The sequence below is a fragment of the Diabrotica undecimpunctata genome, chromosome 4 (assembly GCF_040954645.1).
Source record: "Diabrotica undecimpunctata isolate CICGRU chromosome 4, icDiaUnde3, whole genome shotgun sequence".
In the NCBI taxonomy this organism is placed as follows: Eukaryota; Metazoa; Arthropoda; class Insecta; order Coleoptera; family Chrysomelidae; genus Diabrotica; species Diabrotica undecimpunctata.
In genome coordinates, this window is record NC_092806.1 from 32333533 (window position 1) to 32358534 (window position 25002).

Here is a 25002-nt window from a genome sequence, read left to right on the forward strand (position 1 = left end):
ATAAAATATATAGCGACACTCGATTTAGAGACGCAATACCTATACAAGACCGACTAGCTGTTACTCTTAGGTTTTTAGCTTAGTTTTTTGAGTTTTTTACCACAATATAATGTATTTGTTTCGGAAGTGTGTGTCTCGCTAATCAATTCTATTCTAAGGGAAAACAAAGGTAAGAACACTTTAATGCATTTATTTTAGCTTAAGTGAGGACGCAGTGCCATCATGTTGTAAAAACGTTGCTAACATGTTATCTTTCTAAGTGAGGACGGGCCTCACAATTGCGATACTGATACGTTGAAATGAACATATTATAAAAATAAATTGGCTAATTTTATTATTCAAGTTTGCTTTATATATAAACGAGAAGTGTATTAGAACATTAGTGTATTAAACGAGAAGTGTTGGAAAGTTAAAAAGGTGACTTGAAAAAAAAAATACATACAGTATGTCTACAATCTCATTATTAACTACGATTAAAATTTGCTCGCATACTATACCTAGTGTCTTTACAAATGACATACAAAAAAATTAACAAAACAAGATATAATACAATTAATTTTTGTTTATAAAACATATATTTAAATCCCATCGCAAATGTTAAAGGCCGTCGCTTAAGAAATTCTGAGAGACTAAAAATATTTAAAGAGTATGTAGCTGGAAACGTTAAGCGTTAAGCGTCTACATGTTTAATAACCAAGAAATTTGATAGATGTCAACGTCAAATGTCACAACTTTGAAAAACTTTTCAGTTGCTATGTTTTTATTTTAATGTAAAAACGTGTAGAAAAAAACTATTCAAACCAAAAAAGTGTAAAATCGCCGGTCGAAGTAACTAATAATTTATGGAAAATATGTCTGATAAAAACCTCTGTAGCGACTTTCAAGAATATGCAAATTACCTCAAAGAAAGAACTCAATTTTTCAAAGAAGAAAGTAAGTTTCTAGACAAAACTGAATTATCTAGTTTTTTAGCGTTAAATATATATCTATAGAAATGTATAGTTTCCGAATTTTAAACCATATATCTTATAATTATAACATATTAGTTTCCACATACAGTTTAATTGTTCTTAAAGTTTATCTTCTCAGCTATTTCTCATCTCAGTTGTAATGTATATAGATAGCATCTTGTTTGTTGCAGTTAATATATTGTTATTAGTATCCACTGCTTAATACATTTCTAATTTCATGATTCATTAGATGCATTAATTTATCTTTCTCTACCACTTTTGTTGAAGTTAAGTTGCATTTTGTTAAGTTTTAATTTGATTAATCATATAGATTCTGCTGTATCTGTTTTTAAAGGTTGTCATATGTTTAGTTAAATATTTTTACACAATTATATTGTCTCAAACATACAGTTTCAAATAGTCTTGATATAGCTTGTATATTGGAATATTGACACCTTAGTTCTTACTTAAAATTATTACTAATAGAATTCTATATTATTGTTCTGGCCAAATTTGTCACTGTACATCCATGTTTGAAAAAAACGTGTATATAGGATGCTACTTCTAACAAGAAATTTCAAAAAAGAGTGATCATAATAGTAATGTGATACTAAGTAGCATCTTCTATCTATTTATAATAATTTTATTTGTCCATTATTGGGCATAAGCCTCCTCTAATTTCTTCCATTATATATGTGCACTTTACTATTAGATTATTCTACCTTTCATCATTAGCTTCTTAGTTGTTTTTTTTTCGTTCTTCTAATATATGGATCACAGTTATGCAAATGTAAAAATAAGTTTAGAAAATTAATAGGCTATTGTAACTAGACATTTTCATGTGTGCTATTCTTTATTTAGACAAACTATTTACTTGTTGTAGTTAAATTACATATTGAATTGTGTGTTAATTAAAATTCAATTTTATGAATAAAACCATATGTCTATTTTAGATGCAAGATTAGAAATGATATTCAAAAGACTGAAATTATTAAATGATGAAATGAGGATACCCACAGATATTTCAGAAACAGTGTCAGAAATAAAAGAAGCTCTTCTAAATAAACTACCAACTACACATAGCATGTCCCAAACAGAGAGGCTGAGAAAACACAACAATTACCTATCTAAATTAAAAATATGTATTAAGATTTATGTAAATATTAATGAAAAACTTACCGAAGATATCAAAGTAACAAAAAGGTATGTTCAAATTTATTATTAAAAGTTTATAAAAGTAGAGGTACATGGATATTTATAAAAAAAGCTATCTTAAGACAAACTTTTCAATTTTTTGTCAAATCTATAATTCATTCAAATTACATATTCCCAACTGTAAACAATTACACATGAGAAAGCCAAACAGAGTCGTACTGAGGTGTATCATAGCATTTTTTTTTAAATGTTTACCTAATATTTTAAATAATTTCAAGTAAGCTGTGAATAAAGTTTAATGTTCCATTGAAGAAAAATGTGCTAAAATAAAATATTCAATATTTAAAATATACATAAGAAAGTATTTTGGCTAAAATAGCATTAACATAAATTTTTCAAAACATAAAAACATCTCATATAAATTATTCAGAGTCATATAAAACAAGAACTGTACAATATTTTATTTATAATACTCGCCTATGAAACATTCTCCTAGGCATAGGCCACATTCCTGCACATGCTGTGCAATGGTATAAAGTATCTTTGCATCTCTTCTTCTTCCTGCATATAAGGCCTTTTTTTGAGAGACCTGCCTTGTTCATTGACCAGACCAATCTTGACAGGTACGTGTCCAATATTGCTTACTTATTTATTTATTTATTTTTATTTATTTAATACAATACAATATACAATATCCAAATTACGATTCAAAACTTGGAAATATTTATAATATACAATCAATATCAAAAAATTTTAAAAATGAGACTAAAAATCTTACATACCAAAAATATAAGAAGAACAAAATTCAACAATACCAATGTATCTTACAAAGCAAGAGGTCTTTTTAACTGAGTTAAAGTTATATTAAAATCAAGAACATTTAATAACCCCATGTATCTATCCAATTGATTGTGAATACCATCGGTTGATCTGTGGAAAGGTATATTGAAAACATTGTGGTAACATAGAGGTTGATGGGGAACATTGAAGTTAATCTGGCCTAACAGGTTTGGGCAATCAATAAATCCACATATGATCTTTATATAAATATAGCTCCTGACATATCACAACAGTTCTTGAGTGAGGGTCAAGATAATTTTTGTTCAATACAGGATGATTTTCAATAAAAGTCTCGGCATGGTAAGCATAATATCTCAAAAATTTATGCTGGACTCTTTCTATGATATCAATATTGTTCTGAAAATAGTTTGACCAAATAACTGAACAGTATTCCAAAATAGTTCGAACTAAACAACAATACACTAATCTTGTTGCGTCAATGGAAAAATTACATTAGTTGTATATGAAGGTGTTGTTGGCAATGAGGGTGTTGTTGTGGGAACAGTTTTTCCAAAACTACAAGTCTAAATTGCTCGAGTGTGAGTTTACCACCAGAATATTTGTTAAAAAGATTATGAGCATTTTGAAAGTATAGCTGAAGAATATGGATGGCATGTTTTTTATACCATCGGAATGTCTTTCGTGTTATGGGATAGTATGACATTAGCTGACCTCGGAGATCTATTTCACCCATAAATTTGTTGTGTTTAATGATAGGCATTCGTTTTTCTTGCTCTACACCTGTTCTATTTTTCACCTGTAGTAGTTGATTTTTAAATTCAGTAGAAATGAATATCCCATCTCTCTTATCTCGCCATTTGACTATTATAATATTATTGAGGTACTTACTTTTTGTCTCACCTGCTTTTAACTTTGCATTTACAACATCCAAAGGTGCACCTTTCAGGTACTTACAACGAGTACATGTACAAAAAGTATTTCTGTCCATCAACATTTTAGCCAAAGGGTAACTGTTGTAAAAATTATCCATATAAAGGGAATACCTGTTGTCTAGATAATTTCGCATTAAATGTTTCACTAGTTTTTGGGTTGGACATGATCTTTACCACCAATAACATCAGTATAGCCAATATACACTATTGTATCCATTTCTTCGACATTTGTTTGGAATGTACTGATTAAAAACAAGCCGACTCTTTGAAAAGACCAACGAATTCCGTAGAAACTAGTACCATTTGTGAGTAGTTGGAGATGCTTACTGTGTGCGGAAAAAGTGCCAGGTATTTTTTTCAAGTAAAAAGGTAAAAAAGAGCGTTTTCCGCAGTAGCAAAACTTAATGGAAATTTGCTGGGCATACCCTGAGACAGATGGATCATGGATGAAACAAAATAATGATACATTGTAGATCATTGAGTTACAACTGAAAAAAAAAAAGAAGACTATAACATAGGTAGAAGATGATATAAAATAAAATACTGAAGTGAGATACATGCAAATAGCACAGAATGGAGAATAATGGGTCAAGAGGGAAAGGTCTATGTCTAAAGATGGATGTTCTTGGGGAGGATTATGGAGTTAGTTCTTCTAAAAACATTAGTACCGTGTACATTTCTTAATCCTTATGCAGCAAGAATGAAATTAATATCTTAAAACAGAAATGGGCCTAAATAAGTTTTTCTGCCTTTATGTCAAATAATAGCAGAGTATTTAATATATATCTTCATTTTTTCTTTGCAGTAACTAGTTTTGATCTAAAAATTGTTATATTTCAATTTTTATTTTCTATTGCAGGGAACTGGATAATTCAAAACAAAAACTAAGTGGTCTCCTGAATGTGAGCTCAGAACAACTACTACAATTAGAAGAAAAAGCCAAAAGATATGAAAATGAGGTATTAAAATTTGAGGTAAGCTATTGGTTGATTTTCAATAATTTTCTTTTTGAAGTTACTGAATTACTAAGATATAGTAATTGAATGAAAAAGAATGAAAAGTTTACATTAACATTTGGAATACCCATTTGTTTATAAAAGGTAAAAATTTACAATGGAAGTAAAACATAGAAGGTACCCAATTTTTTATAAATAAAATGTTCTTTGGTATATAGGGCTAAACTTTCACACATGCTGCATAGTAATATCAATTTTTGTGTCGTTTTTTGTTTCTTGTGAGAACTCTGCATGGTTTTGTTTAACATCTCTTCTAGGTGGGTTTTTCTTTTCTGGAAGCCATTTGTCCTACCCTGGTTATTCTTCAGCCAATTGGTTTACTACACATGATTCTATTAACTATTATTTAAGTCCTTGGACCTCAGAAGATGTTTGTTACTTGCTATTGGGACAATAATTTCATTATCTCAGCTAATTGTGGAGACTTCCTGTTTTTTTTAAATTCTTATAGCATTCTTCAGTTCCGATATCAGTATAGATGGCCCTAAAGAATTACTCAGTAAGTTGCTTAGTTTTGGTATGGTTGGTCAGTGATCAAGATATATGGTTTTAAAACATTTTTCCCTGACCATGTGAATTTTTTTATTTTCTATTAATATATTGTTGGTTTGTCTAATCGAGGTTATGTTTTTATTCCTGAAATATCCTGTAATCTGCTTAAATTTCTTATGGAAATTAAATGAGTCATGTTGCTTATGTAACCTCTCTGCATCATGACATTGTTCTTCTAGGATTGGACTTCCTTTCTATCAAGAGCCTCCTCTGTCTTCCAAGATTTTGTTGTTTCTCGTTTACTATGCCGAAATAACCTTTTCTGTTGTTTATTTCACCTTCATCATTATATTTTCCCAAGTTTCTGTATTCCGCTCAAAAACCGCATACATTAATATTGGTCTCTGAGACACATTGAGCTGAAAAGCCTCTATTACTGAGTGAATTAAATTTAATAAAAATTAAACATTTCACTTAATGAAAAATTAATCTGAAGTAATTTTTGTTGCAGAAAAAATATCCATGGCTAAAAGACCCAATGTTCAATTTACCAAATATATCCAAAGAAATGGAGAAATTGAGAGAATTAAAAGAAACAAAAGAGAAATTAGTAAAAGAACTTAGTGTTTATCAAGATCTTAAACCTGATATTCATGAAGCATCACAACAACTAGCTCATATCAAAGAAGAACACAAGAAAGTTAGTTCGATGTGGTGTTGAGACTGATAAGTGACAAAATGTGATTTTATTAATTATGAGATATGCAATAAGGTTGTAATGAGAGCCAATGTAAGAAAGTTTTAATTTTTGGGCCCCTCTGTGTAAGCCAGTGATCAATAGATTGACCATGGTACATTTATCTTATTTTATATAGCATTAAAATTTATACATGTGAGTTGGTGAAAAAATTTTATGAACTATTTTATATTGACTGATTTTTTTATAAAAACAATGAAGATTTACACCAAGAATGGGTTAGACGATTGAAAATGCGTAAGGGATTGAGAGAAGACGAAATGAATAACCTGACTAGGCAAATACTAGCATAGGACTACTTTTAAACACAAAAATAAGCCAACAGTTACATAAACTAGGGAGAAAAAAATATGGGGAGTATTTATAATGGGAAAGAAAATCATTCGTTATCTCATGGTCTAATTATAATCCTCTAATATGTATTGAATTTGATGTTAGGGGGCTAGGATATGGTAAAGATTTCTAAAATACCAAAATCTACTGATTGTTTACACTTCGTAGAAAATTAGAGTGCGAGTGAATAACGATTAGTGTTCTAAGAGAAGATAAAACAAAGATGGCACAAACGTACGCTATTAATGAGCATGATTATTTATGGAGTTAGTTCTTGTGATAACACATAATCGTTGGGGTTAAATGCTTTTTGATAAGGAAGAAGTTTCTAATATTTATTTAATCATTTAAAATAAAACTGTGTTAATTGGTTCCGCCCGTAACATTAGGTAATTGTTAATAACCTTACTTCGGGCCCCGTTTCACCGATTGTACTGACTGTCTACAACACGAAAAGCTGAAATGATAGCTTTTATTTTTATGTTAAATGATTTAAACAAATTAGTTTTAAATACATGACGAATAATTTATTTGGCTCTTAATTGTAGTGGTGGGTTTAGTTTTCTTTTGTAAATATTTATGTCTTGTAAAAATTGGATTCAATCAACTGATGGTGTGGAGCGCAGTGATTGAAGGAGTAATTTAATTTAGTATCTATCTGTAATTGGAATATTTTCAAGTTACTTAGTTAGATTTTATAGTTCACGACTTTATAATAGGTATATTATTTTTGTACATTTTATAAGTGAATAAATTTTTTTAATAACTGAGATGAGTGTTTTTTACGCAAATATTGTATTAATTGATTTCCTTACCTTACCCCGTGGTGCTACAGCCCCAAAAGGGCCTCGGCCTGCCCGTCGATATATCTGCCTTATGATAATAATTGTTGCTTTCTGCACATGCGATGGTCTCTATATAACATATGAGGACATCAGAAAGAGAGTATGGTTATACAGTGTGTTCCAAGATGTTTTTAACAGCCTATAATTCAGTAATTAATGTATATTTTATATTTGAAAATTCCCTTAATTGATTACAAGAACGCCTTTGTTTCAGTACTGAATGAATGCTTATAAATATATTGAAAATATATAAAGTCGATAATAATATAGTGACCTTTTTAAGGCATATAATGACGGAGTGGAAGACTAAAATTCACTTCGAAAACAACATCGAAACTGAAGATATCCCAATTAACCGGGGCCTTTTTCAGCGGGACTCGTTGAGTCCACTTTGGTTCTGTTTGGCGATGAACCTACTATCTCAGCTACTGAACTCTACTAACTCAGGTTTTAGCATCAAAAATTACAATGCTGTTGTGGCGAAGCTTAATCATCTGCTGTATATGGATGATTTGAAATTGATAGCTTCCAGTCGAAACCACCTGGATCAGATGCTAAAATCTGTGGAAACATTCTCAAATGATATCAGTGTGCACTTTGGACTAGACAAGTGGTGTGTTCTAAATAAGATCATGCAAAAAGCAGTACTGCTCTTAACATCTAGATGCGTAAGAACATTTTTGGGAGATAATCTCCCAAAGGGAGAGAAAAAATCCCACCAGAGCTTAATACTTTTGATACCGTAGGTATCTGGTATGAGTGAATTTTCCCCTTAGAGAGTGTGAGCCGGATGGCTAAATCTGGAAAAAAATCAAAATAGAATCAGTGATACATAGACACGATAAAGTTAATAATTTGTAAACGAACGTAAAATGAACGGTTAGAATGTTTAAAACGCAACACATTATGTAAAATAAAAGCAACAAACAATTGTGAACTTGTAACAAATAAAATTGTAATAATGTAACAAAGAATTTTACACAAGTAAACTTAATTGTGTGTCAGTAACAATATTAAGTATATAACTTTGTACTTTCCCACGTAGGAACACCCTAATTGAGCAAGTTTCAGGAAAAAGATGATGAGTTGAGATCGCGGGTAGTTTCTTTTCAGGTGAATACCTCCCGGAAAAACACTACGAACCGAGCCGGCTGGTTGCGTGTATGACTTAGATATAATTCCTATATCAGATATAATTCCTATATATAATTTAATAGTGTCTGTTTGAGACTGGACTAGAAATGAATGGGAAGAAACTTTTTTAAACTGCTTTTTAGCGTCTTATATAAGAAACCAGATCGAAGGTTGACGTGGGTAAGACTTAATGAAAAAAAAAACGAAAGAATAAAATCAAAGATCAACAATTAAAATCAACCTTGGTCTCGAAAGATACAGATTAAGAAAAAATAAAAAACTGGCATATGGTAAAACCCAGAAAATTGCTGAGTAAGTTTTTCTAATTTGTAAATGTGCCATTAAAGGTAATCCTAGTAACATATGACGGCACACTCTTGCAAAAGATACAAAGTTTGTATGGTTTTTTTATAAGAAATAATTCGTTTTTAAAATTGTGAAACATGGAGCCTGCTGAAGAAAGATAAAGATGCACTGAAAAGTTTTCAAATGAACGGGTGTCCCATTTAAATTAAATAAGTTAAGAATATTTCCGGCAAAACCGGAAGTAGAGTAGTAACAAGAAATATGGCGTCACATGCATGATGTGTCATTATACCTACTTGCACGCAAAATTGCATGAATTTGTCTTTTTTGTTTTAAAGATATTTAGTTGGTTCCATACTTTATCCCAACCCTGTATATACTTAATATCGCCTTCCGGTTCCATTCACGTCTATAGATAGGCAGGTCTATCGACAGCATTATCTTCGGTAGGCGATGGTATGTCATTCTCTGTACCAAATAAGATGTTTTTACCGTATTTATTCGATGATGGTGGTTGTTCTGTCCATGATTTGTCTTTCTATTTTATTTGTTACGTGCAATATTCTCGATATACCTGCTGATCTATTATATAGCTGTATCTTTTTCTGTTTAGAGATAGTTTTTGACCAGAATAGTGAGTTTAGTGCTCCTATTATTTGCTTTCCTTTTAAGATTCATTATTTAATTTCTGTTTCATTGCGTCTGTCTCTTTCTATCTTTGCCGACAAATAGATATATTTGGAACATTATCTACTAAGTTTAGTACATCATTGTCAACTCCTCATATGTACATGTATTTCGTTTTTCTTCATTTAACATTTAGTTCCCATCGCTCATATTTCTTTAGTCCTCCGCCGTACTTAATCAATCAATTAAATATTCACAATTTTTAATTCAACTCCGTATCTCTACTTTTGGGATGATCCCACCCAATTAAGTTATATAAAAATATACAAATTTTTCAATGACGTAAAATTAAAAAAATTAAAATATGCAAATATTATATTTGAAAGATACTTTGTAATTCTGACTTCTGAAGCTTCTAGTCTTGACAACGTCAAAATTTACAACATCAAAACCATTATCATTTCAGTCAACTCATAACTCATCTAAATTTCTGTTATTCATGAACAACTACCCATTTCTTGCCAACAACACTAACATACTCGATGAAACTTTTTATTCAACAAGTAAGTATGTAGTTATTTAAAAAAAATACGAGATACATTAGAGCATTTAGCTGTTTATTAGAGAACTGCACAACATGAACAAATATCAAATATTTATTTTGAAAAATAAATGTTAATTTCCAGTGATGTCATGCCAAAAATATTTTATAAAAGAAGTTAACCATCAATAATTAACAGGTGCCTTTAAATAGTAAATGAAAGTTGTTGGAAAATATCAAATATCTTTCAAGGTATTAGATCTCACACAGGTAATTTTCTCAGAATGCTGAGTTAATACGTGACAAGTTAACTAAGCAAACCAAGTGGGCAAACTCAACAATTCCTACAAAATATCTAAGATAAGAGAGTAATTAAGTGATCTATAAATTATTAAAAAGGCGCAGGAATATCATTCAATGAAGGAATGCTAAAAAGACATACCTACATATATTGAATAGTTGGAAAACCACAACCAAATGTCAATTGAACTCATCAGTCCTTTTGTTTTTCTTTAATTAGTACTTTTCTATTATAGCTATTTTATTGGTCTAACTCTTGTGGTGGTTATACACTGTGATATCCGATTTTTAGGCTGTTTTTTTTTGTACATTTGTTATACTTATAAAGGTATAATGCACGTATAAGGACGAAGAAGAATATCCGAGCTTGCTAACCTGAGAGCATGGTATAGAAAGACCTCAACACAGCTATTTCGTATAGCAACCAACAAAGTCATCATAGCCAGGATGATCGCCAACGTTCGGAACGGACAGGCACCCTAAGAAGAATAATGCACGTCAGCTAGGAACCAGCGCCAGCGCAAATCCTGATTTCCATCCGCTTCGATCCGATGGGTGTTCACGGTGACAACAGCACTGTATCACAGTATATATTATAACACTTTTAAGCATTAAACTGTGACCGTATTATGAATATTGTCCTATCTGTCGATATTACTGTAATGCTTCGTATTTGATCTTGCAATACAATTACCTGTTTTAAAATTATGCAGGGTGAGCGGGTTTGGACAGCATTAGTCAATGTCATCGAGTTACCGAGTTAGATTCTAACTCGATGGTCAATGTCCACTTTCATAATTTCCGATATTTTCAACGTCAGTATTAGCAATATGCAACCAGTAAATAATATATGCGATTAGGCAATCAATGATAGTTTGAAAAATGAAAATCCCGAAAATCGCATGAAAAAACTCTCCGGGTCATCCAAAGTGATAAGTACCGTTATTTAAACAAATTTTAAGGGACATGCTACTTTTCATTTTTGGTGTTCCTAAATGATTTTCAAAAAAACCATTGTAATGTATATTTTTCAAAAACTACTTTGTCTTTTAGAAATATCAATACCAAGGTATTATTTGAAAAAGTTCGACAGAGAGTTTGCCCCTGGATACATGAGGGAATCTAATCGATCTAAAGGAAAATAAAATGAGCAATTACATAAAAGATAGCAAAATCTCCTGAATATACGTGATAATCATGAAGCAACAGTTCTAGATCCTTTTAAGACGTCTTATAATAGATCAGACCATTTTAATATATACAAAAGGAAAATGAAATTCCTGTAGTTGGCATGCCATGAATTACAAAAGTTTTAATTAAAAATCCTTTATAAAAGGTATATAATTCAAAAGACTCTTTCGGCCTATACAACAGAACTTTTTCGGACTAAAAAGTCCATCATCAGTGTATTATTACCAGGTATACATGAGTCAAGCCACTAAATATTTTTGTAAAAACACTTAAAAAGTTACAAAATTTGTTTTATGTTTCGTTATTGTTGATTGTTGTGATGTTAAAGTATTTAACAGATACCCTGCATGGCAACGTAAGACTCCAAATAGGAGTTGCTGCTGACCCTCAGACCTTGGTCTAGATGGCAACTCAGTTTTTTCAACAACTGAATTGCTATCTAGAACCCATTCAGACAAGGTTGAGGCTCAGCAGCATATTGCGAATCTTACGTTGCCATGCAGTGTATCTGGTAAATGCTTTAACATCACAACATATTTTCAACAATAATGCAACTTTTTAAAGGTTTATACCCATATATTTAGTTGCTTGACTCGTGTATAACTGGTAATAATACACTGATGATGGACTTTTTAGTGCGAAAATACTTTATTTTTACCGGCATGTTGTAACTCAGATCTTTTTTTATAACTGCATACTTCTAAAAATATGAATCGTCTCATCCCCCGCCATCGGCTGGGGATGAGGCTTTGACTTGCGCGACGCTCCAAACAAAAGTGAGTTATAATAATTTTTCTCACCGATTGTATTGAGCTCCTTCAACCTTGGGTATGTTCGTAGGGATTTTTGACGTACTATTTCTCTGAGATGTAATAGTCGTAATAGACGTAATAAGGTTTTTTCGACTTTCCTGGTTAAATAATATAGATATAATTTTAAATTCTATGCGAGATAAAAAAGAAACATGTGTGATAAGAAAGGCATATTAATTGGTTTCGCTAGAGGCTTCTGGCTGTGTAAATAAACAATTAGATTGGGCTTATTCCTATTCCAAAATCTATAACGCGATTCCAAAGTGTTAAATAAAAACCTTATGAAATTTCTATGATATACATAGTGGATAAAAAAAGCTACAGGATTGCAATCATGGGAAAGGGCTACAACTTCTGTCAATATCAAATTAGGGTTTAAATACAAAGATATAGTTCCTTTTGATCGACACACCTTCAAAAAAGAGGACTTTTTATCTTAATATGTGTGATCGATCTGCGCTGCCCCATTCTGAAGAAAATAATGTTCCATCAGAAGATCCACCGATGGAAACGACATTAATACCACATTTGGATGAACATTGATGGTACCCTATTTGACTATGCTATCGTTGTCACTGTAGTCATATCTTCCATCAACATCATACCACCAGTCGCCTTTTGGGCCACCTGAGACTTTTTCTCCCTATCCAAAAGCACCCAACGAGAAAACACGTGGAATGGGAGAAAACGAAGCAAGTTAATGATTACAACACACTCGAGCACAGCGAAGAAACGGATACGGAGTCACATTTTTGAAAAGACATGTTGTCTCTGTTAGCGTTTGTTTTAATTTAGAAACTGAAGTTTTTGTACCTGTCTCTGAAATTTTATGCACAATTGCCTGGACCTCTTAAGGACAAACAAGCGATTCGAAAACATAATGTATTGATCTTGTTAAATTTAGCCTACTACAGAATAAGTACACTATAACTATTTCATTATTGTCTATTAATAATAACGCCAAATGCACACAATTTTCTGTTGCACTTTTACTTCTGTCCAATATCTCCCTATACTCTGTCCAGTGACTCCCTCCCAGAAGGAGGGATAGACAATTTTAATAATATTTCGACCATATCGTTTATAAAACCATTTTTCCAGAGAACAGAAATAAATATTTCGTATTAAAAATTTGTATTACATACTCAGATGATTAACCTATTCATCAAAGATAAATGAACATTGCAATAATCCCCTCATGTTGAAAAAAAAAATCATATGTAAAAAGTGTTCACATTGTCGCTGCCGTTCCCAATTATATTTTTGTGAATATGGTCAGATTTCAACTTTTGCTTTTCTTTTAAATGTAAATAGTAGTCTCCGCACTATTTTTCAGCAAATAAGTGATTTGTCAGTAGTTTTAAAAACAGAGCACATAAAATACTTTATTTTTACAGCACCCACATATATAAATGGCCAAAATGTATTTTTATCTCAAGAAAAACAAAGAAAGATGCACGATACACTGAATACATCAATAGTTGGATTAGCACCGCCTGCGAACTCTCCTCATTCATTAAATATTTTTACACCTGCAAATTTTATACAGGCAGAAAGATACGTTGGTCCTTCCGGGGTTATATTTACGTTTCCTGCTCAAGTCGTTCGTCCTTCGATAGGAGCTCCTGGATTACCTCAACCATGGTCAGTACAATAAAGTTTGTTTTATCAAAAATATGTGTCGTGTCGAGAGAGAGAGAGAGAGAGAGAGAGAGAGAGAGAGAAAGTACATAATAATATGTTTTAAGAACCGCTATACCTCCATTATATGTAGCAATATTAAACCACTTAGTGTTTTTTACAGTTATCCGTGCATGGCAAGACCATGTCCCAACCCAATAATGCCGACGGTCAATTATCCTGCCCCAACTACCCCTCAAGCACCAATCGATTCAGTTCCACCAGCGATGTATCCCCAAATGCCCCAAATGAATCAAGAGCAGCTTTCCCAGAATCCGTTTTTCTTGCAAAACCAGCCACTTCCATTCCACTATGATAAAGCTACGACTTCCTTCGATTTGTTGCCAGGAAATACGCAAGTACCTGGTTGTAGTATGTATTAAGAACTCATATTATGACAGATTTATATTAATTAACAATGATTTTTTTAAGGAGGTGCTCCTGATTTAAGAAATATTTCCGGTGTAGTGTACCAGCAGGCGCAATTAGCAGGTATTGTAAATACGTCACAAATATCTAAGGAAAACAACTATTGTTCCTGTTTTTTTTTTCAATAAAACTTTTCAATAGAAACTTGTTCTCCGCAAATGAAGATGTCAAAAACGAAAATCTGCGCTGAAAACTAAGTGTGAACGTGTTCGGAAGAAAAGGGACGCATAACGCGCTATCTCTTCTCCCCACGTTGGTACACTCTGTACAACAAGTTTACAGAGTGTGAGCTTAATTTGTAAAGAAGGTTATTAAGTGTTGTTATGTGTTGTGACGATGCATTTCCGTAATTATTGTATAACAATAAAGTTACCATCCACAAGGAAACTAAGTTCCTGTATTTGGCTGTATACCATATATTAAAAAATTTTTTGAATAAAATCCTTTATAAAAAGGTATATAAAAAACCCAGTTGGGCTATGTTGAATTGACAAAACGTTTTCGGAATAAGTATTCCATCATCAGTGTCTCGTTAATACATGGATGTAGCCACTAAATATGTGGGTAAAAACCCTTTAAAAATTATTAAATGAAATTCAGTTTACATTATGTCTAATTTACAGTTAAGATGGTAAAGTTACCGTTGGATTGGTAACATGGCGACATATGACTCTACATTAAGTTGCATGTCCTGAGACGGTATGTCTACGAGTAGACATACCGTCTCAGGACTTGCAACTTAATGTAGAGTCATATGTCGCCATGTTACCAATCCAACGGTAACTTTACCATCTTAACTGTAAAATTAGACATAATGTAAACTGAATTTCATTTAATAATTTTTAAAGGGTTTTTACCCACATATTTAGTGGCTACATCCATGTATTAACGAGACACTGATGATGGAATACTTATTCCGAAAACGTTTTGTCAATTCAACATAGCCCAACTGGGTTTTTTATATACCTTTTTATAAAGGATTTTATTCAAAAAATTTTTTTTAATAAAGTTACCGTTAAATATGATGTGATATACATTATTCTAAATGTACAAACGTGTGGTCTACTAACAATTTTACTTTTAAATAAAAATTACTTTGGAAAAAATATAAGTTGACTACACAAAAAACTTGAGATAATTTAATTTTTAACTTACCACAAAAGACGAGATTAATTAGTGGCGAGTAGAATTGCTATCTGTTTTGTCTCATAGTTTTTTATTCGTACTATCTCTGGTTACCTGTAGTATAGATTTTTGATTAGAGTAATATCCTTAGGATCTAGGTTTATGTATTTTAGTGCGTGTAAAGGTTTATGGTGTTGGTCGCGGTCAAACCCTTTTTTGGGCAGTCGCCACATTTCGCCACAGTCGCCAAAAACTTACATTGGTCAAACAGGTAGAAATTTTAATAAACGAATAGCAGAACATAAAAGGGCTTTCAATAATAGAAAAACAGATTCTACATACGCACTTCACCTTCTAGATCATAATCATTCTTTTAATGACGAATTTAAAATTCTACACATTCAAAATAAAGACCTTAAGCTATCTTTGTTAGAATCTATGGAAATCAACAAATTAAAAAACACAGATATAATTCTGAATGACCAGCTTGAGACAAACAGTTCTCCCCTCCTCAACCTATTTCATTAGAGACTATAAAGTGTAAACCCATGCCAAAAACAGATCACTTTAGAAAGGCAATCAGCCGAAACAGCTGTAGTGATAAGAATTTAAAATAAATTTTGTGGAAGTTTTGAAAACAAAGTTTTCAGTGTTTTATTGTTACATAAAATGAATTTCCATTAAGTAACGGTCGAATCCATCAATTATACATATTACTTTATATCCCTTTTCATTTTTATAATCTAAAATTATTTATCTGATGCTTTATGCTTAAATGCTTTTTCTATAAACAAAGACTCTTTTATATACTTTTATTTATATATACAATAAATATTTTGAATTTTCAAATTTTGTCCTTTTTAGATTATCACACTCGAACTGCTGGAACATTACAAAATACTAATTACGGATTATTTTCTGACATGTCCCCAGATCCTTGCCGCTATTCTGTGAGTATAATTTTCATTGTATAGTTTAGATTTTAGAATAAGGTAATTCTAATAGTGCTTTTTTCTATTAGAAATTAAATGCTTATAAAAACTCCTGCTTATAAAAAAGATGGTTAGCAATGACTTCAAAAAATATTTAAAACTCCACATGCGTGGTGTTTTACTAGCTGCTGAACTTTGGCATTTAAATTCTGCTTCTACAACCTCTCACGGGAATACGAATATACAGTATGGTGCAAATGAAAATAATAAAATCGTTATTTCGTAAGCTGGCGACTTTAAAGAAAAACCCTGAAACCGGTCGATTTTTATTTTTAAACATAAGGATAAGTACCTTTTTATTTTTGACATCGTCTATGTGAGCCAGTGGCGCACCCAGAATTAGTCTGAGGGGGGTTTTGAAATTTTTTTATGCTATCTCCATTTTGAGTCCCAAAAATTTGGGTTTTAGTTTAATTTAAAGTACTAAAGATAGCAGTGCCAAAGATTCAGGTATCTATTATCCTGCCTACCAACTAAAACCACCCCCTCTTACTTCTGCGCAGTTAACTGTCGCACGTACCGTACTCCTAAAGTGTTACTTTAAAATGACACAAGAAATGTTCTTGTGTTGTTTTAAAATAATTACTATTTAATGGGAATAAGCCACAATTGAGGTTAAAATAAGATTATAGACGTTTGACATTAATCCAACTTGTAAATACAATACATTTTGAAGACGGGAATACGACGATAGCCGTATTCCCGTTTTCCTCCGCCAATCCTCCCGGTCCAAGGCATGCTCCTCCTCCAAACTTCTCGATTCCATCGCTCTTCTAATTCCTTCATTCAATAAGCGTCGAGTCCATTCATTTCATTCCATTTGTAAAGTTTTTGGGGCCAACGTTCGTCAGGCATTCTCAATAAGTGTCCAAACCATTTTGAACCTCTTCTTTCTATTCTGTCAATGACCGTTTCTGTAGCATTCATGTTATTTCTTATAGATTCGTTGGTCTTCCTTTCCTGCCTTGATGTTCTAGCACTTCTTCTCGAATAATCCATTTCAACTGCCAACAATCTTCTCTTCAGGTCTGCATTAATTGTCCATACTTGAGAGCCTTAAGAAAGAACTGATTCAACCATGGTTTGCCCTATTCTTTTTTTGTCCTTTTGGAAATGTAATGGAAATACAAACATTAGTGTTTGTATTTTGAGAACGATTTCCGAAGTGGAAATTGAAACGTTAATAAACGTATTTTAACCTTTAATTGTGGCTTATTCCCATTTAAATAGTAATTAATTTAAAATGCCACAAGAAAATAGCTTCAGAACAATAGAAAAAAAAAGATCAATCCTCTATAGGTACTTATTCGTAAATCGTATATTAAAGATTTTTTATTATTGTGTATTTACATAAATTGGTGAAAGATGCCCATAAATATTTTAGCAACGAAGACTAAGACTGAAGGCAACAGCAATCCATCCTCAACAGCATGTAGCTGATATCCTGGACAAACCGGCTAGCTTTTCAGATGACCAGGCAAAGAAAACCGTAACATTCGCTAGTTGTACGCAGGTAGACACAGCAGAAAAATCGGAACAAGTTTGGTTCCCTTGTTTCTGCCCTAAAGGTAAGCCACCAGTTTTTTCTTTTTTGCAACATTTTTAAATAAAACGAGCGGTTCGAATTTATATAAATATATTTATTTATAAGTTTACAGCTCGATAGTATCTTAACCACTAAAACTACCTCAATCATCGTTACTTATATATAAAAGTCACTATGTACTAGAACATTCTGGAGTAGCCCACCTCTAATCCGCCTATTTGATGGATGGATCTCTCTCGCGCTCGATACATCGCCGGAAACTTTCCGAACAGAACAGAGGCAGGTGTCAGGCAGGGCTGCATAATCTCGCCAACTCTGTTTAATATCTACAGCGAACACATTATGCGAAAGGTACTAGACGGATGGAAGGGTGGAATATCAGTAGGAGGTCAAAAAATCAGTAACTTGAGATGTGCTGGTGACACTTTAATAATCGCGGCAAATCAAGAAGAAATGGAAGACATAATGAGATGTCTGGAGGAGAAAAGCAAAACATATGGACTAAAGCTAAATATGAGTAAGACAAAGATCATGATAGTAGACAGAGCTCGGAATAATCTTCAACACATTAAAGAAATTGGAGGCTTTGAAGTAGTAAATAGTTTCATATACCTGGGGTCCATAATAACAAATGACGGAGGGTGTGATAGAGAGATACGTAGAAGGTTGACTATTGCTATTGCAATTTGGAAAAATTCTAGCATAACAATATACACAAAACTAAGGCTGGTAAGGGCACACATTTTTCCCATAGCCACATATGCATTCGAAACGTGGACATTAAAGAAAGCGGATAAAAATAAACTATCATCGCACTAACACACTGGATTGATCATCGCACTAACGTATCGATATTAGAACAACTTAAAGTAAAGGATAGATTGCTTAAACAAATACAACAGAGATATTTGCAGTATTTTGGACACATTGCTAGAAGAACAGGTACGATGGAAAAACTGATAGGCGAGGGTAGAGTTGAAGAAAAGAGACCTAGGGAAAGATCCCCAAGCCGTTAGGTAGATCAAACAAAAATATTGATTAACCAAGGGTTACAAGAAGCCGAACAACTAGTCCAGGACAGGGAAGAATGGAGAGAAATCGTGAAAAAACTGTAAAGGCCTGATAGTGTCACCACAATCCAAAAGGGATTAGGACTGAGGAGGAGTAGGTTCGCCATATTTTACTGGAGTGTCTTTTATGGAGAGACTTTAATATAAATTAATAATTTAATATTAATTAATATAAATTACATAAAGTGAACTTATATGAAAAACTTGTTATCATACTTATATTCCATAAATGTACTAAGTATGTACAATTGTAAAACTTTAATGTGCTACGTCAATGACCCTTTGAGGTTGAGGCATAAATAAATAAACAAAAGATGTCACAGTAGGCGGTACAGTAGACTAGCGCGAAGCTTTATACTACGTTTTCTATATTTTTAAAATTGAATAAAGTAATTTTATTATTTATTTATAATTTATATTTATTATATTTAATTAATTCAATGAATTATTATGTTCGCCAACTGTTGACGTATTAACTTACTTCTAACGTTCTGACAGACGATAAATTCAAACGAAATAATAAATTAAAATAAAATATAAATAATTATAATTTAATAGTAAATCTAATTATTGAAAAAACTAAATAATATGTTTAAAAATAATAATTGTATTTATATGAAATTATTTTAAAACGGGAAGTGTTAAAAATTTAAACAGGTCATTCAACGTTGTTATTAATCGGATGACAGTTATGACTTTAAACTGAATGACAATCGTTTTGAATGGAATCTTTAATTGACAAATATTCTTTTAATTTTTTACTTCTTATTTAATGTCTATATTTTATGAGTTATTTTTTGTGCAGTTTTTAATTTAAATCTGCTTAGAATAAATATATTATGACTAACAACGAATTGATGGAGAGTAGTGAATCGATGTGAAGAACCGCTATTTTATGACGCTACCCTTGACAATGCCATCTTGAGGCGCTAGTTCCGCGACGACGCTTGGGAGCTTGGTTAACTAAAGAAAAAAAGTAATACAACGCTAGTACAGAAGATTCGCTTCAGAAAAAAAAAACGGGTGTGGCAGTCCAGTGGGACTGCCGGTGGAAGTTACACTTCTATACACGCATTCGCCGTTACAAATTTATTTGGGAGTCAATCTGCACAATCATTACATATGTAGTGCTATAGGTAAGACATAGCAGAAAAAGAAACAGAATTAATAACAACTAACTAACAATTAATAAACAACTTTTGACTTATAATAGGAGTATAGTAAATGAAGGATTGAATCAATATTTTTTTGAAAATGTATATTTTTATTTTCATATATGTAAGAAAGGAGTTGAATGCAAAAATTTTACACAAACTCAGCAGTAAAATTCATTGTTTATTTTGTTATTAATATAATAATACAATACAAATTAAAATGCAATATTCATAAGTATTTAAAAATGACAATAATATACATAACTTTTCTACTTACGCATATATGTTTAATTTACCATGTAATAATATTAATAAAAAAGTCCTCCCCGACTGGGAATTGAACCCCGGTCTCCCGCGTGATAGGCGGGGATACTGACTACTATACTACCGAGGACATGACACAAACGTATTTCAAAATTGACAGTTCTGGATCATACAGTGATTTATTGAGATTATTATTTTGAAATACAAAAGACTAATATAATTATGAACATTTAATAAATAATACAAAACATATCACATAAATAATAATATTAATAAATATTTTATTATATATATATAATATTATATGTATATATATCTTTATATAATATAATATTAAATTATATATACAAAAGGAACATTTTTATATTCGAGAGAGGAAGAGAGAGAAAATATATCTTCTGTCTCTCTCTTACTCATTATCTTACATATGTAATGATTTCACAGGTTCACTCCCATACAAATTTCCAACGTGGAGCGCGCGTATAGAAGTATAACTTCAATTATCTTAGAAATATTTATATTAAGTTTTATTATTGTAATATTTAGTTTATTGCCCTTTTAGATACATTTCTATCCTATGAATTCCAATTATTGACATTAAATTTGTTATAGATAAACCTGATACGAAGTCGAATGAAGTAAGCAGTAATACGGACGAAACTTGTGCAAGTAAAGTAAAAAAGTTTTTTAGAAAATCGCAAAAGAAAGATTCAAATGACAAAATTACTACCGGCAAATCTGAAAAATCGTCTTCAAAAGGAAGAAATAAAAAGAAAGTAAAGAAAACACAACACAAACAGCAATATGAAGATTCTGATTCATATACATCCGATTCAGACGCCTTTTGCAAATGCTAATTACTGGTACTGGTGTATTCTTGTTTTTAAATATATTATAATAGACATTTAGTGCACAAATTGGTTAACTTTATAAAACGAAACCTTTCACTATATAAATACAACTAATAATAAAAAATGTCGTTGAATGACTTATTTTTCTTCATCAATTCCATAGTTACGGAATGACATGTCCTACACTTCTTGTTTCTTTCGGTTTGCTATTTCGTATTTGTTTAGTTAGTCGATTTTCATTTATTCTATTTACTGTGTTTCCATTTTGTTGTGTATTCTATTTTCTCATTAATGGAGTAGATATTCAGTTCTCTGAACTGACTAGTCTTGTAATGCTCTGTCTGTAATGCACTCTTCTGAGAAATCCCATTTTTCTTGTTTGTATTTTAGCGTTCTCTCTTTGAATCATTACCAGGCTTTCATATAAACATAACAGAGTAGATGTGGCTATGGAATGGCCAAACCTACTCTGTTAAATCTTTCAACTCTGTTGACCCAATAAACCCAAATATCGCGAGCTATAATGGAAAATAATTTAATTGTACTACGCTAATAAGTTAAATAGTAAATGATTGATAAGTTATTGAATAATAAAAACGAAGGATCTCTGATAATCACGTCAATGTTGGGTGCGGTGTTGTCGCTAGCTGTGGAATACTACCAAAGAATATAGACGCATATGCGTCTATATTCTTTGATACTACAAAAGTTGAGAAAATAATACCTAGGAAAAGAGGACTAAATCCTTGGCGCTGTGTTTAAATAACAGGAACATCGCAGTCTACTAGTGATGATTAATAGAAAAGAAAGAGAACCGCCCCGTTTAGGTAATAAAAAAGTAAAAGACAAGACGAATACAAGATAAACAGAAAAATAATAACAGCCTGTTAAAAGAACTAATATGTATTCGAAATGAAACAAATACTCTTATTGATAATAAAGAATTTAGGGAACATGTACATTTTCAAAAAGGAAAACTGTGCTTCCAGAATGAAATTATAACAGAATAAGAATACTCTAGCCCAAGCTGAATCCAGATTAGAGTATTTTAATAAAGAAAAACCTTTGAGTTGCCGTTTTTATTTCACAACCAGTGTTTTATTCCAACCTAAAAAATCTCCCTAAATAAGACAAGCTGGTATTTAGAGCGACTGCGGGGGCCAAAGGTTCACCTACTCCATTTGTCGGTCGGCCTTTTCGGCACACCCACAGTGACAGTAGGAAAATTTCTTTTGGCAATGAATATCTTTGGGCATCTGATCAGAAGTTGGCTGTCATCTGAGATATTATAATCCCAAAGGTACTACGCGAATTGTAGAGTCCCAATATTCCATTCGCCCAACTTGAAACTTTATCATAGGCAACATCATAGAACATAGAAACATAGCCACAGCTATGAAACTTTTTATCGAACGATTATTGCACTTAAACATACACACCTTTTTTTACATTTTTAAAGGAAAAAAAGAAAATCTGCATACAGACACCTGTGGCTCACCCAGGTAGTGTTGGGTTCCTAATACCCTAACGAAGTTGTACGAAGACGAGATGCCGAGAGGGTTAGACCTTTAACACTTCGTCCCGTCACAACACCAAGACGGTCAGCGTTCAACTAAAAACCTTTCCTGTCCTCTGTTACTCCAGACATTAGGATGGAAGGGCTGGTTAAAATAAAACATCTCTCCTGATGCCCTGCTATCACATAACTGTACCAAATATCAATAAAATTAAATTAACTTCAAAATATTATTTATGATTAAATATAATAATAATATAATTTTATCATCTCTTTATAATAACTATAATTAAATTAGCCAAATTATATGAAAAAACTTAAAATTAAAAGTCTTTCCTATACAACTACTTTCAAATGTTTCGTGAATAAGCGTTCTCGACTACGTCATGCGCGAAGCGAACCTATTTTGCAACATTATGTATCATTTCTTGTGTTCATTGTACCATGTGTAAGTAGACTTATGATCTATGGGTATAACACAATGGTTCCCAGGGATGCATGTTACAGGAGAACAAGTGTGTCAGCGATGCGCCAAAGACCTAGTAAACTCTCTAGTATTACAGTCTTAAAACGGTATGGCCTTAGTGGTTGATCCAGAAATTTTTGTTCAGGGGGTGGGGTCATGGGTCTTGAGGGTGATTTTGATACAGGATTTAAATTTTTGCACCTTTCATTAAATATTTTGTCGGGGGGAGGGAAGGGGGTTATGGGTTGGGAATTTGATTTTTGGACTTTTGCGATTGATATAATTTGTGCTTCATGTAAGGGAACCATTTTCTCAATAATTATTTTAAGCGATATATTAAACAAATGAAAAGTTATTAAAACCCAAATACCCTACGGGTGCAAAGAAGGGTGCAACATTAAGGGATCTTAAACTTAAACAAAAAAAAAATAATTTAAACCCACATACTCTATGACAGTAAAATCAAGTGTACAAGACTATTAAACCAAAGAAAAGTTATTAAAATATAAATACTGGAATATCAAGGACTGTTAATTTAAACTAGTTATTTTAAAGACAATTAATTTAAACCCACCTATCCTATAGCTACAAAATCCAGAACAAACCAAGGATAAATAAGTATAAACTAAAGTTAAGTAATTTAAATTCAATAACTCCATGTAAGTGTTAACATTAATGAATGTATTTAACATTCCTAATAAACTCTATTAGTTTTCCATTATTTTGCACGACTCTGTCTAAAAGAGATAAATAAATAGATCTAGAAGTAATTTTAATTGTACAAGTGTGGTTTATTCCTATTATACATTAATTACAAGCGTAACATTGTAATTGACAAAACTGGCAATTTTATATATCTACATTTAGTTGTAGCACTCACATACGGTGTGTAAACGTTATTTGCAACTATCACAACTGTCCCCACAAACATATTATAACATACTTGAGTCACTTCTATTTTAGTATACTTTGGAAATCAAATGTATTTTTCACACGTTTCGTCTAATTTTGTGCGTTAGCAGCTGTATTAAAAAAATATTTTATAATCATTTTATGAGGTAAGTTGAAAATATTATGTTAACGTATAAAGTAAAGTATATAAGTAATACAGGGCTGAATTTAGAAATCATACTTACACAGGTTCTTCAGAACTTTAACATTCTGAAACAGACTCAGAACGCGATATGATTCGTAGTAGGACGGACTCTGACCATCCCGTTTTCTTTGTTGATTTTTTAACTAACAAATCCACTGATAGTCCACTGAAAAGTTACATTTAGGTTGCATTTTTTAGAAGACTTAATTTGATCTCAATATCTCGTAAACCAGCAACCCTACAGAAAATTGTATTAGAGACTATTTGTAACAAATTAAATTGTCTACCACTTTATTCCTACTACTTTTTATTGTAAAATTAAAAATAAAAAAGTTTTTTCTATTCATTTTACAATAAAACGACATTAAAGCAATATTATAGACGGTTTTAATTGAACAATCTCCGCTAAAATGTCTTCGCTCCAATAAAAACGAACCATTAGGCTTCGTTTTCTATTATATATTTATTCATTTATACAGTTTTAAATCAATTTATCACTTTTTTAAGATTTCTATGTTATTATTAATTTATTATCGACCCTTTTCCCCACCACAAAACTTACCCCACCTCGTGAGCTTACCTCACACGAAAAACCGATAGAGATAAAGTTTAATAAGAGCA

The 25002-nt window shown here is 31.8% G+C and overlaps 2 protein-coding genes across 2 annotated transcripts in view; both read left to right on the plus strand.

Annotated features, from left to right (window-relative positions):
* The first annotated feature begins 717 nt into the window (after positions 1-717).
* LOC140439412 (uncharacterized) lies at positions 718-7206 on the plus strand. Its single transcript, XM_072529299.1, has 4 exons — positions 718-933; positions 1904-2153; positions 4698-4812; positions 5858-7206. Exons 1-4 carry the CDS (start codon positions 843-845, stop codon positions 6065-6067), a joined length of 666 nt encoding a protein of 221 aa, XP_072385400.1. The 5' UTR covers positions 718-842; the 3' UTR covers positions 6068-7206.
* Positions 7207-9779: 2573 nt separating this feature from the next.
* The window catches only part of LOC140439413 (mitochondrial enolase superfamily member 1-like), a 44417-nt gene continuing 29194 nt past the window's right edge, over positions 9780-25002 (plus strand). Inside the window, exons 1-7 of the mRNA XM_072529302.1 lie at positions 9780-9911; positions 13590-13836; positions 13997-14244; positions 14305-14364; positions 16291-16376; positions 17803-17986; positions 21065-21315. Of these exons, the coding sequence (XP_072385403.1) occupies positions 9848-9911; positions 13590-13836; positions 13997-14244; positions 14305-14364; positions 16291-16376; positions 17803-17986; positions 21065-21309 (1134 nt within the window). The 5' untranslated portion in view covers positions 9780-9847 and the 3' untranslated portion in view covers positions 21310-21315. The remainder of the gene's footprint in view (positions 9912-13589; positions 13837-13996; positions 14245-14304; positions 14365-16290; positions 16377-17802; positions 17987-21064; positions 21316-25002) is intronic.

What these genes read in the sequence shown, in the direction of transcription:
- LOC140439412 (XM_072529299.1), top strand. Translation starts at nt 843, where the DNA reads ATGGAAAATATGTCTGATAAAAACCTCTGTAGCGACTTTCAAGAATAT. An exon ending in GATATCAAAGTAACAAAAAG is followed by an intron (nt 2,154 to 4,697) that starts GTATGTTCAAAT and finishes TTTCTATTGCAG; the next exon opens with GGAACTGGATAATTCAAAAC. An exon ending in ATGAGGTATTAAAATTTGAG is followed by an intron (nt 4,813 to 5,857) that starts GTAAGCTATTGG and finishes TTTTTGTTGCAG; the next exon opens with AAAAAATATCCATGGCTAAA.